Raw genomic sequence first — 14,549 nt, 5'->3', positions numbered from 1 at the left:
CCAACACAGTCGCGAGAGTCCAGTCCAAAGCGGATCCAACACAGCAGCGAGAGTCCCGTTCAGGAAACCATCCCAAGCGGAGGGGGATCAGCAGCGCAGAGATGTCCCCAGCCGATACACAGGCAAGCAGTACATGGCCACCGGATCGGACCGGACCCCCTCCACAAGGGAGAGTGGGACATAGAAGAAAAAGAAAAGAAACGGCAGATCAACTGGTCTAAAAAGGGGGTCTATTTAAAGGCTAGAGTATACAAATGAGTTTTAAGGTGAGACTTAAATGCTTCTACTGAGGTGGCATCTCGAACTGTTTCCGGGAGGGCATTCCAGAGTACTGGAGTTAATAAATAAAGTTAGTTTATTACAAGTGTCATATATCTAAACATGGATACAATAGATCACTGCTAACAGTAAGCCAGCACCCCTGAATGTAAACAAATGCCATGGGTGGATCTACACCTGGCATCCACTGTAATGATACCAAGTACAATAGCGTATCGAGTCGATACTACTATGATTACATCTATTTTTTTTTAATCGTCACAAAATCTTTTTTCCATCCATCCATCCATTTTCTACCGCTTGTCCCGTTCGGGGTGGCGGGGGGTCGCTGGAGCCTATCTTAGCTGCATTTGTCCTACTAATTTATGCAGTTCTTGAACTCACCGTAGTGTGGACTGGGACGCAACAGTTTGTTTACATGTAAAATCTTCCAGTCCTTCTTTGTCTCATTTTGTCCACCAAAAGTTTAATGCTGTGCGTGAATGCACAAAGGTGAGCTTCGTTGATGTTATTGACTTGTTGGAGTGCTAATCGGACATATTTGGTCAGTGCATGACTATGAGGTAATCAATGCTAACATGCTATTTAGGCCCGCTGTATATACATACTGCGATGAGGTGGCTTTTTTTCCTTTTTTTAAAATTCATATTATGTTCATAAACTCAGAAAATACGTCCCTGAGTATGATCCTGTAACTACTTGGTGTCGGATTGATACCTAAATTTGTGGTATCCTCCAAAACTAATGTAAAGTATCACACAAGAGAAGAATAAATGATTGTTACATTTTAACAGAAGTGTAGATAGAACATATTAAAAGAGAAAGTAAGTAGATATTAACAACAAATGAACAAGTAGATTAATCATTTATTTTTTGAACACATGTCCTTAATAATGTGGAGAAAATAATAGGTGTATAAATGACACAATATGTTACTGCATACATCAGCAGACTAATTAGGAGTCTTTGTTTGTTTACTTACTACTAAAAGACAAGTTGTCTTGTATGTTCACTTTTTTTATTTAAGGACAAACTTGCAATAATAAACCTATGATTCATGTACAGTAAGATTTTTTTTGTTAAACTAAAGCCAATAATGGCAATTTGTGTAGTTCCCTTTATTTAGAAAAGTATCGAAAACTACCGAAACGTATCAAAATACATTTTGGTACCGGTACCAAAATATTGGATATCAATTTTTATGAACACTTATACAAAACCTCACAATTGATTGAATGCTAACAACGTTATAACAGAACGACTTAAAAAACGGAATGGAATTTTTATCTTTTTTAATTTAATGAGACACCCAGAATGTACACGAAAACAAAGAATGTGGGATTTACAATATTAACTACGAAGGATAAAACACTGAATATTGACAACATAGGAACATCACACCCCCTCTCCATCCACATATTTTACTATAAAGGCAAACGCAACAAAAATGCAAGAAACAACCAAATATGAACATGAAGGCTAAAAAATAAACCCACTTACAATCTGATATATGATACATCACTAAGCTTTAGAACTTTGTTGAAAAAAATCTCCTTCCGCGTTTGTCCCTGACGCCCACATTTCAGGCTCTGTGGAAACGCTCCACACCCACACTACTTGGTGCCTCGTCTGTGCTGCTGGGAATTAGATCTATCAATCAATCAATGTTTACTTATATAGCCCTAAATCACTAGTGTCTCAAAGGGCTGCACAAACCACAACACAAACCACTACGACATCCTCGGTAGGCCCACATAAGGGCGATGACCATAGTAACTAATTACATTACCATAGTAACTAATTAGAGGACCATAGTAACTAATTACATTACTACAGTAACTAATTAGATGACCATAGTAACTAATTACATTACTATAGTAGCTAATTAGATGACCATAGTAACTAATTATATTACTACGGTAACTAATTAAATGACTATAGTAACTCATTACATTACTATAGTAACTAATTAGATGACCATAGTAACTAATTACATTACTATAGTAACTAATTAGATGACCATAGTAACTAATTACATGACCATAGTAACTAATTACATTACTATAGTAACTAATTAGATGACCATAGTAACTAATTACATTACTACAGTAACTAATTAGATGACCATAGTCACTAATTACATTACTATAGTAACTAATTAGATGACCATAGTAACTAATTACATTACTATAGTAACTAATTAGATGACCATAGTAACTAATTACATTACTATAGTAACTAATTAGATGACCATAGTAACTAACTACATTACTACAGTAACTAATTAGATGACCACAGTAACTAATTACATTACTACAGTAACTAATTAGATGACCATAGTAACTAATTACATTACTACAGTAGCTAATTAGATGACCATAGTAACTAATTACATTACTATAATAACTAATTAGATGACCATAGTAACTAATTACATTACTACAGTAACTAATTAGATGACCATAGTAACTAATTACATTACTATAGTAACTAATAAGATGACCATAGTAACTAATTACATTACTATAGTAACTAATTAGATGACCATAGTAACTAATTAAATTACTATAGTAACTAATTAGATGACCATAGTAACTAATTACATTACTATAGTAACTAATTAGATGACCATAGTAACTAATTACATTACTATAGTAACTAATTAGATGACCAAAGTAACTAATGACATTACTATAGTAACTAATTAGATGACCATAGTAACTAATTACATTACTATAGTAACTAATTAGATGACCATAGTAACTAATTAGATGACCATAGTAACTAATTATATTACTACAGTAACTAATTAGATGACCATAGTAACTAATTACATTACTATAGTAAGTAATTAGATGACCATAGTAACTAATACATTACTATAGTAACTAATTAGATGACCATAGTAATTAATTATATTACTACAGTAACTAATTAGATGACCATTGTAACTAATTACATTACTATATTAACTAATTAGATGACCATAGTAACTAATGACATTACTATAGTAACTAATTAGATGACCATAGTAACTAATTACATTACTATAGTAACTAATTAGATGATCATAGTAACTAATTAGATGACCATAGGAACTAATTATATTACTATAGTAACTAATTAGATGATCTTAATAACTAATTAGATGACCATAAGAACTAGTATATCATGCAAAAGTGCAGATTCCAACCATTGAAATACTTAGTATAGTTGAAGACTTACGGTCATTAGAAAACATCACTGCACATCATAATGGCAACTACACTTTCCAGCTTAAGGATCTTAAAAAAAAACGATTTGAGAATGTCCGGCAGGCCAGATTGAAAATCTTAACGGGCCGCATATGGCCCCCTGGGCCTCAATTTGCCCCAGTGTGTAATACGCACTAATTTGTGGATGCTGTCTGCTGCTCATTTCCTGTGAGGGCTTTCTGGGGTTACAGCAGTTTTGTTTTATTTTATATTCTTCACAGCACTTCTCGTTGCTCTCCCGTTTTTGTTCTTTTATCAATAACTACCCCTTTTTACCTCACGCTCCTTACCTCCTCTATCTGCATCTTCAAAATCGCAACGACCTCCTGCATCTTCCACGACGTGTCGTCTTAAGTAGACTCTAGAAAACGAGTTCAAAGGTCTATATGAGAGCTGTTTTATTGTTTTGATGTGTCTTCGTCGTTACGAAATAACAAAGGGCGGTATAGCTCGGTTGGTAAAGCGGCCGTGCCAGCAACTTGAGGGTTCCAGGTTCAATCCCTGCTTCCGCCATCCTAGTCACTACCGTTGTGTCCTTGGGCAAGACACTTCACCAACCAATGCCACCCACACTGGTTTAAATGGAACTTAGATATTGAGATTCACTATGTAAAAGCGCTTTGAGTCACTAGAGAAAAAGCGCTATATAAATTTAGTCCACTTCACTGCTACACGTTACGTTGTGATGGTTGTATCACCACCACCTTTCAAAAACTCCTCAGCAGACTCTGAACCCGGGGGAAAAAGACGCGGATGACTTTTTGGACGCCCTGCTGGCTGGAAGCGAGTCCTCCTCAGCCCGGACCTCCCCCCTGTGGTCGTCCCCCTGCACGCCTGACAGCGAGACGTGCGAGGACCCCCCGGCCCACAGCCCCCCGATGTCCGCCACCTTTGCAGCCTGGGAGGCACACGCGCAGTCACTCGCTCCTCCGCTACTTCCACCTTGCAAGCGTGAAAACGGGACCGCGTCTGATGCTGCCATTGATCTGGGTAGGACTACTTTTTTTTTTTATTGCTCTCGGGTGATGATGCAACGTTAAAGTAGGATTGTTATCAGAATTACAGAAGGGCTCTGATGTTTTTAAGATGAGGCTGACAGCACGATAATGTTTTTAAGAATCTGCTGGAAAAATGTGAGTCCCTCACAAGTCCAATAGCCCAAATGGTGAAAAAGATGGGACTTAGGATGGAGCCCTGAGGAACACCACGAGCACAACTAAAGAAGTTCAACAAATGACAAGTCTAAGTTACATAAACCCATTTACCAAAACAAAACAACTAACTGCCATTGAGTGTTCATTTAATCTTCATTTTTAATTTAGTTTTAGTCGCACAACAACAACAACAATAGAACAACATCAGCAAATACGATATATACAAATATGATGGTAAAAGTGGCAGTTCACGAAATAAATAATAATACAGAAATGACAATGAACATGATTACACTACAAATGGACCAATACAAATACCAATAGAAATATCACTATTGATAGTGACAAAAATGGGGGGGAAGAAAGAGAAGCAACCTATAATAAACTTGTAGATTGTTATAGTAACACTAGGTCAAGCTTTGTCAGTCTGCCATGTATTACCCAATTTCCCCTAGGGCAACAACGTTAATTTAAGTTTGATGAAACAGGATTATGTGCATTGGTGTATGTATGTATGTGTACTTATATATGTGCAGTTTGTGTATATGTATGTTTGTACATTGAATGTATATGTACATGTATGTGTATATGTATGTTTGTTCAGTGAATGTATATGTACAGTATATGTACATGTATGTTTGTACAGTGAATGTATATGTACAGTATGTGTATATGTACAGTATGTGTATATGTATGTTTGTACAGTGAGTGTATATGTACATGTATGTGTATATGTATGTTTGTACAATGAGTGTATATGTATATGTACATGTATGTGTACATGTATGTTTGTTCAGTGAATTTATATGTACATGTATGTGTATATGTATGTTTGTACAATGAGTGTATATGAATATGTACATGTATCTGTATATGTATGTTTGTACAGTGAGTGTATATGTACATGTATGTGTATATGTATGTTTGTACATTGAGTGTATATGTATATGTACATGTTTGTGTATATGTATGTTTGTACAGTGAGTGTATATGAATACGTACATGTATGTGTATATGTGTATATGTACAGTAAAGGTATGTTTGTACAGTGAATGTATATGTACATGTATGTTTGTACAGAGAATGTATATGTACAGTATGTGTATATGTATGTTTGTACAGTGAGTGTATATGTATATGTACATGTATGTGTATATGTATGTTTGTACAATGAGTGTATATGTATATGTACATGTATGTGTATATGTATGTTTGTACAGTGAGTGGATATGTATATGTACATGAATGTGTATATGTATGTTTGTACATTGAGTGTATATGTATATGTACATGTTTGTGTATATGTATGTTTGTACAGTGAGTGTATATGTACATGTATGTGTATATGTATGTTTGTACATTGAGTGTATATGTATATGTACAGTATGTGTATATGTATGTTTGTACAGTGAGTGTATATGTATATGTACATGTATGTGTATATGTATGTTTGTACAATGAGTGTATATGTACATGTATGTGTATATGTATGTTTGTACAGTGAGTGTATATGTATATGTACATGTATGTGTATATGTATGTTTGTACAATGAGTGTATATGTATATGTACATGTATGTGTACATGTCTGTTTGTTCAGTGAATTTATATGTACATGTATGTGTATATGTATGTTTGTACAATGAGTGTATATGTATATGTACAGTATGTGTACATGTATGTTTGTTCAGTGAATTTATATGTACATGTATGTGTATATGTATGTTTGTACAGTGAGTGTATATGTATATGTAGATGTATGTGTATATGTATGTTTGTACAGTGAGTGTATATGTATATGTACAGTATGTGTACATGTATGTTTGTACAGAGAATGTATATGTACAGTATGTGTATATGTATGTTTGTACAGTGAGTGTATATGTATATGTACATGTATGTGTATATGTATGTTTGTACAATGAGTGTATATGTATATGTACATGTATGTGTATATGTATGTTTGTACAGTGAGTGTATATGTATATGTATATGTACATGAATGTGTATATGTATGTTTGTACATTGAGTGTATATGTATATGTACATGTTTGTGTATATGTATGTTTGTACAGTGAGTGTATATGTACATGTATGTGTATATGTATGTTTTTACATTGAGTGTATATGTATATGTACAGTATGTGTATATGTATGTTTGTACAGTGAGTGTATATGTATATGTATATGTACATGAATGTGTATATGTATGTTTGTACATTGAGTGTATATGTATATGTACATGTTTGTGTATATGTATGTTTGTACAGTGAGTGTATATGTACATGTATGTGTATATGTATGTTTTTACATTGAGTGTATATGTATATGTACAGTATGTGTATATGTATGTTTGTACAGTGAGTGTATATGTATATGTACATGTATGTGTATATGTATGTTTGTACAATGAGTGTATATGTACATGTATGTGTATATGTATGTTTGTACAGTGAGTGTATATGTATATGTACATGTATGTGTATATGTATGTTTGTACAGTGAGTGTATATGTATATGTACATGTATGTGTATATGTATGTTTGTACAATGAGTGTATATGTATATGTACATGTATGTGTACATGTATGTTTGTTCAGTGAGTTTATATGTACATGTATGTGTATATGTATGTTTGTACAATGAGTGTATATGTATATGTACAGTATGTGTACATGTATGTTTGTTCAGTGAATTTATATGTACATGTATGTGTATATGTATGTTTGTACAGTGAGTGTATATGTATATGCACATGTATGTGTATATGTATGTTTGTACAGTGAGTGTATATGTATATGTACAGTATGTGTACATGTATGTTTGTTCAGTGTATGTATATGTACATGTATGTGTATATGTATGTTTGTGCAGTGTATGTATATGTTAGTCGCACTCTTTTGACAACAGGGTATTTGAGTTTGAGTCGTGTTTTAGTCATCTGAATTGACTTAGTTTGAGTGTTGTTTCAACCGACGAAATTCCTCAACATTTTTGCGTTAGATTTGGTCGACTAACATATCAGCCGTGATGGCCAAGCTACTTGGAGAATGCAGTAAGCTAAGTTATGAGTTATGCTCGAGTAAATGTAGCTAAGCTACAGGGGTAGCTATCCCCGGAGAATTGTAGCAAGCTACAAGACAAAAGTAGCTCGCTACATCAAAACTACATTGAACAACATTTCCATCTATGGGCCAACATGTACAATATTAATGTTCATGTAAGTGTACAAATATTACTATTAATATATTTTCCGGATTATAAGGTGCACTTAAAACCCTTTTTCCCCCCTCAAAACTCGACAGCGCGCCTTATAACCTGGTGTGCCTAATGTACGGAATGATTCCGGTTCCGCTTACCGACCTCGAAGCAATTTTATTTGGTACATGGTGTAAGGACAAGTGTGACCAGTGGATGGCAGTCACACATAAGAGATAGGTGTAGACTGCAATACGACTCAAGTAAACAACGCCAACATGTTATATGTTCCATTAAAAATATATAACATTACACACGGCACTCAAATCCTATCCAAATGTTTTAGTAGGACTTTGGTAAGCTGCGAAGCCACACCACTTGATGGATTGCACTGTGCTTCAACATAGGAGTAATATTATGCCGTGTGTATAAGGTAAGACATGTTATCTGCCGTTTTGTTTGGCAATATTATGCAAAAGCAACTTTTCTTACCTTTGGTACCTGCTGATCTGTATTTGGGATCCGTATAAGTCCTGAACAGTTGTGCACGTCTGCCTTTGTAGTCCGTAATGACGCCGTAGTCGATAATCTTCTTCTTTGTCCTTATCTTCTTGTTATGGGACATTCGTCGTCCAATGTTGCCATTTGTAATATAAAGTAGTGTAAAGTTTTTACTTATATCTGTCACCATGAAAGCACTAAAACATATTGGTGTAGTGAGTTTACATTATTCACCCAATGACAACATTAAATACAGTAGTGTAATAGACCTAAGTATTCACTAAGTACAACCATAATGACAACATTAAATACAGTAGTGTAGTAAACCTAAGTATTCATTAAGTACCACCATAATGACATCATTAAATACAGTAGTGTAGTAGACCTAAGTATTCATTAAGTACCACCATAATGACAACATTAAATACAGTAGTGTAGTAGACCTAAGTATTCATTAAGTACCACCATAATGACAACATTAAATACAGTACTGTAGTAGACCTAAGTATTCATTAAGTACCACCATAATGACTACATCAAATACAGTAGTGTAGTAGGCCTAAGTATTAATTAAGTACCACCATAATGACAACATTAAATACAGTAATGTAGTAGACCTAAGTATTCATTAAGTACCACCATGATGACAACATTAAATACAGGAGTGTAGTAGACCTAAGTAGTCATTAAGTACCACCATAATGACAACAAAAAATACAGTAGTGTAGTAGACCTAAGTATTCATTAAGTACCACCATAATGACAACATTAAAATAAAGTAGTGTAGTAGACCTAAGTATTCATTAAGTACCACCATAATGACAACCTTAAAATACAGTAGTTTAGTAGACATAAATATTCATTAAGTATAATGACAACAATAAATACAGTATTGTAGTAGACCTAAGTATTCATTAAGTACCACCATAATGACAACATTAAATACAGTAGTGTAGTAGACCTAAGTATTCATTAAGTACCACCATAATGACAACATTAAATACAGTAGTGTAGTAGACCTAAGTATTCATTAAGTACCACCATAATGACCAACATTAAAATACAGTATTGTAGTAGACCTAAGTATTCATTAAGTACCACCATAATGACAACATTAAAATACAGTAGTGTAGTAGACCTAAGTATTTGTTAAGTACCACCATAATGACAACATTAAATACAGTAGTGTAGTAGACCTAAGTATTCATTAAGTACCTCCATAATGACCAACATTAAAACACAGTAATGTAGTAGGCATAAATATTCATTAATTACCACCATAATGACAACATTAAAATACAGTAGTGTAGTAGGCCTAAATATTCATTAAGTACCACCATAATGACAACATTAAATACAGTAGTGTAGTAGACCTAAGTATTCATTAAGTACCACCATAATGACCAACATTAAAATACAGTATTGTAGTAGACCTAAGTATTCATTAAGTACCACTTTAATGACAACATAAATACAGTAGTGTAGTAGACCTAAGTATTCGTTAAGTACCACCATAATGACAACATTAAATACAGTAGTGTAGTAGACCTAAGTATTCATTAAGTACCTCCATAATGACCAACATTAAAAGACAGTAATGTAGTAGGCATAAATATTCATTAATTACCACCATAATGACAACATTAAAATACAGTAGTGTAGTAGGCCTAAGTATTCATTAAGTACCACCATAATGACAACATTAAATACAGTAGTGTAGTAGACCTAAGTATTCGTTAAGTACCTCCATAATGACCAACATTAAAACACAGTAATCTAGTAGGCATAAATATTCATTAATTACCACCATAATGACAACAATAAATACAGTATTGTAGTAGACCTAAGTATTCATTAAGTACCACCATAATGACAACATTAAATACAGTAGTGTAGTAGACCTAAGTATTCATTAAGTACCACCATAATGACAACATTAAATACAGTAGTGTAGTAGACCTAAGTATTCATTAAGTACCACCATAATGACCAACATTAAAATACAGTATTGTAGTAGACCTAAGTATTCATTAAGTACCACCATAATGACAACATTAAAATACAGTAGTGTAGTAGACCTAAGTATTCGTTAAGTACCACCATAATGACAACATTAAATACAGTAGTGTAGTAGACCTAAGTATTCATTAAGTACCTCCATAATGACCAACATTAAAACACAGTAATGTAGTAGGCATAAATATTCATTAATTACCACCATAATGACAACATTAAAATACAGTAGTGTAGTAGGCCTAAATATTCATTAAGTACCACCATAATGACAACATTAAATACAGTAGTGTAGTAGACCTAAGTATTCATTAAGTACCACCATAATGACCAACATTAAAATACAGTATTGTAGTAGACCTAAGTATTCATTAAGTACCACTTTAATGACAACATAAATACAGTAGTGTAGTAGACCTAAGTATTCGTTAAGTACCACCATAATGACAACATTAAATACAGTAGTGTAGTAGACCTAAGTATTCATTAAGTACCTCCATAATGACCAACATTAAAAGACAGTAATGTAGTAGGCATAAATATTCATTAATTACCACCATAATGACAACATTAAAATACAGTAGTGTAGTAGGCCTAAGTATTCATTAAGTACCACCATAATGACAACATTAAATACAGTAGTGTAGTAGACCTAAGTATTCGTTAAGTACCTCCATAATGACCAACATTAAAACACAGTAATCTAGTAGGCATAAATATTCATTAATTACCACCATAATGACAACAATAAATACAGTATTGTAGTAGACCTAAGTATTCATTAAGTACCACCATAATGACAATATTAAAATACAGTAGTGTAGTAGACATAAATATTCATTAATTACCACCATAATGACAACATTAAAATACAGTAGTGTAGTAGGCCTAAGTATTCATTAAGTACCACCATAATGACAACATTAAATACAGTAGTGTAGTAGACCTAAGTATTCATTAAGTACCACTATAATGACAAACATTAAAACTCAGTAATGTAGTAGGCATAAGTATTCATTAATTACCACCATAATGACAACATTAAAACACAGTAGTGTAGTAGGCGTAAGTATTCATTAAAAACGGGGCACAGGTTTTAATTAACAAGTATATTTAAAATGTTGTCCACTATAACAGTTTGGACAGTAACACCGTTTAAATCTAGGGAAAATAAAACACTGTACTTTAATCAAGTGATTCTTTGGTGTACCAGTTGGTAGAACCCTGATTTAAAAGTGTCAGGGCCCAAAAGGTTCCCCTATTCAAGGCTCACAGCAGAACATTTATGCTGAATGCTTACTTACTTACGGCGTCCATGTTTGCAGGCTGGGAGTCCGGCGGCCTCCAGGAGCAGCTGGGGATGGCGTGCCACCTCTCCTCCAGTCAGACTTGTGCAGGCTCGTCCAGTCAGACCGTCACAGTCAAGGACTTGCTCATGTCCAACCTGGGACAGAAAGTAAGCAAGGAAGCATTCTTACTGTATGTTCTTCACCTTATGCAACATCCACGGGGCCATTCCCCACACACACTTTGGGACCTAGAACAAGTGATAAATACAGAAGGAACCTCGGTCCACCAACTTCTTTGGTTCTTCAACATGCTTCTCCAACCGAAGAAACAATGGAAACACAAATAATTGGTTCTTCGTCAGCTTGTGTCCCAGTAGTAGGGTTGTACGTTATACCGGTACTAATAAAGTATCGCGGGTACTAATGAATCAAAAACTATACCATTCTGCCTGTGAATAATACCGGTATATTTTTGACGATACACCGTCACATAAATGCTCCAGAAGAGGAGCATGTTCGGCAGTGCACACACACGGAGTACTTACAAGCAGACACAGTGTGGAGACAGAAAGGGGAGAATGGACGCATTTTGGCGTAAAAACTCAAGATGAAGGTGAAATTATAGCCCTGTGATGAGGTGGCGACTTGTCCGGGGGGTACCCCGCGACCCCAAAAGGGACATGGGGTAGAAAAATGGATGGATATATATAAACACCGCAAGCAAACTTCAAGTTAAAGTACCTATGATTGTCACACACACACGAGGTGTGGCAAAATTATTCTCTGAATTAGACCCATCACCCTTGATCACCCCGTGGGAGGTGAGGGGAGCAGTGAGCAGCAGCGGTGGCTGCGCCCCGGGATCATTTTTGGTGATATAACCCCAAATTCCAAGCCCTGATGCTGAGTGCCAAGCAGGGAGGTAATGGGTCGCATTTTTTATAGTCTTTGGTATGACTCGGCCAGGGTTTGAACTCGCAACCTACCCATCTACTAATCCACTGACTCGGCATGGCTAGCAGGCTAGCGGCTAATGTCCATCCGCAGTGTTTTAGCTACTTCTAAGTCACTAATCCTGGCCTCCAAGGCAACAAATAAAGTAAGTTTCCTACAAGTAGCATTATCACTGGAGGACGAGGAATTGCTAAACATGATTCACTACACACCGTAGGAGGATACAACAGTTCACCGCTAACAGCAAGCTAGCGCTCTTGAATGTAAACAAAGGCCATGGGTGGATCTACACCTAACATCCACCGTAATGATACCAAGTACAAGAGCGTATCGAGTCGATACTACTATGATTACATCATAAAAACTTTTTTTTCCTTTTCTTAAAATGTATATTATGCTTACAAAGTCAGTAAATACGTCCCTGGACACATGAGGACTTTAAATATATGACCATTGTATGATCCTGTAACTACTTGGTATCATCGGATCGACACCTAAATGTGTGGTATCATCCAAAACTAATGTGAAGTATCACGGAAGAGAAGAATAAGTGATTATTACATTTTAACAGAAGTGTAGGCAGAACATGTTAAAACAGAAAATAAGCAGATATTAACAGTAAATGAACAAAATAGATCAAAAATATTTGTTTACAGTTTGTCTTTCATAATGTGTATAAAAAAATAGGTGTATAAATGACACAATATGTTAGTGCGGACTTTGTTTGTTTACTTACTACTAAAAGACAAGTTGTCTAGTATGTTCAATATTTTATCTAAGGACTAAATTACAATAATAAACATATGTTTCATCTACACTAAGATTTTTTGTTTAAATAAAACCAATAATGAAATGTTCTTGTGGTCCCCTTTGAAATACATTTTGGTACCGGTACCAAAATTATTAGTTTTGGGACAACTCTACCCAATAGTGTCCTCTCCTTTGATGTAATTAAGGCATCTTTTTCGGTCTCATCACAACTAAAGACAGGCTGTGGAACAATGCTGACAAAATCCTCAAAATGAGAGCGCTAACTACGTAGCTCAGTTTTTGTTAATCAACCCGAAGCTACAAGAAGGACTGTGTGAGTTTGGACTAGTGTTGTACAGTATACCGGTACTAGTATAGTATCACAGTACTAATGAATCAAAAACGGTACTATACACTTTTTGAGAAAGTTCCAGTTCCCATATTTTTTTCCTTTTTTTTTTTTTTAACGGGCATGACATTGCTACTTTTACAAGCAGAGGAGCATGTTCGGCAGCGCACACGCACTGAGTACTTACAAGCATTTATCATGATGAAATAAATATGTCATAATTTCATTTCCATGGCACAGATCATTCCCCAGCATGCACTGCAAGAACTCGTGCTTAATGAGGATGAAAAGAAACTTCTGGCAAAGGAAGGCATCAACTTGCCCAGCCGACTGCCTCTGTCTAAGGTGAACCACACACACACACGCGCGCGCACACACACACACACACACACACACACTCGCGTGTATTTCTTACCTTCTTGAGACTTCCGAAAAAAATGCCTCCCTCTTTAGGAGCAGCCTTTCTAGATAAATAAAGATGTGTATTCACAACATTAATAATATATACATACTATGCAAATATATATAAAAAAACTGGTTGTGAAAAATGAGTTGGAATTTCACAAGAAAAAGGTCACAATTTCACAAGAAAAACTCAGAATTTTGGAAGTATTATAATAAAAGTCGTAATTTTACTCAAGAAAAACTGAACATTTGTGCAATATTGTGATAAAAGTTGGTATCTTACTCAATAACAGTCGCAATTTTATGAAAAAAGGCTCAAAATGTTCGCAATTTTATAAAAAGAGTGTTAATTTGACTCGACAAAAGTCACAATTTTGTAAAAAATTTTTTTTTGCAATATTATA

The 14,549-nt window shown here is 34.8% G+C and overlaps 1 protein-coding gene across 3 annotated transcripts in view; it reads left to right on the top strand.

Moving 5' to 3' along the window:
* LOC133568059 (cyclic AMP-responsive element-binding protein 3-like protein 3-A) overlaps positions 1–14,549 on the top strand; it is a 70,703-nt gene that overhangs the window by 40,306 nt on the left and 15,848 nt on the right. For 2 of the 3 annotated variants that reach the window (XM_061919765.1, XM_061919764.1), the window contains 3 exons: positions 4,256–4,523; positions 11,724–11,854; positions 13,981–14,085. In XM_061919765.1, the coding sequence (XP_061775749.1) occupies positions 4,256–4,523; positions 11,724–11,854; positions 13,981–14,085 (504 nt within the window). The remainder of the gene's footprint in view (positions 1–4,255; positions 4,524–11,723; positions 11,855–13,980; positions 14,086–14,549) is intronic. The other variant, XM_061919766.1, reaches the window with a different exon arrangement.

Source organism: Nerophis ophidion, linkage group LG14 (genome assembly GCF_033978795.1).
Source record: "Nerophis ophidion isolate RoL-2023_Sa linkage group LG14, RoL_Noph_v1.0, whole genome shotgun sequence".
In the NCBI taxonomy this organism is placed as follows: Eukaryota; Metazoa; Chordata; class Actinopteri; order Syngnathiformes; family Syngnathidae; genus Nerophis; species Nerophis ophidion.
Note: the sequence above shows the minus strand (reverse complement) of the source record. Positions and strands in the feature narration are given on the sequence as shown.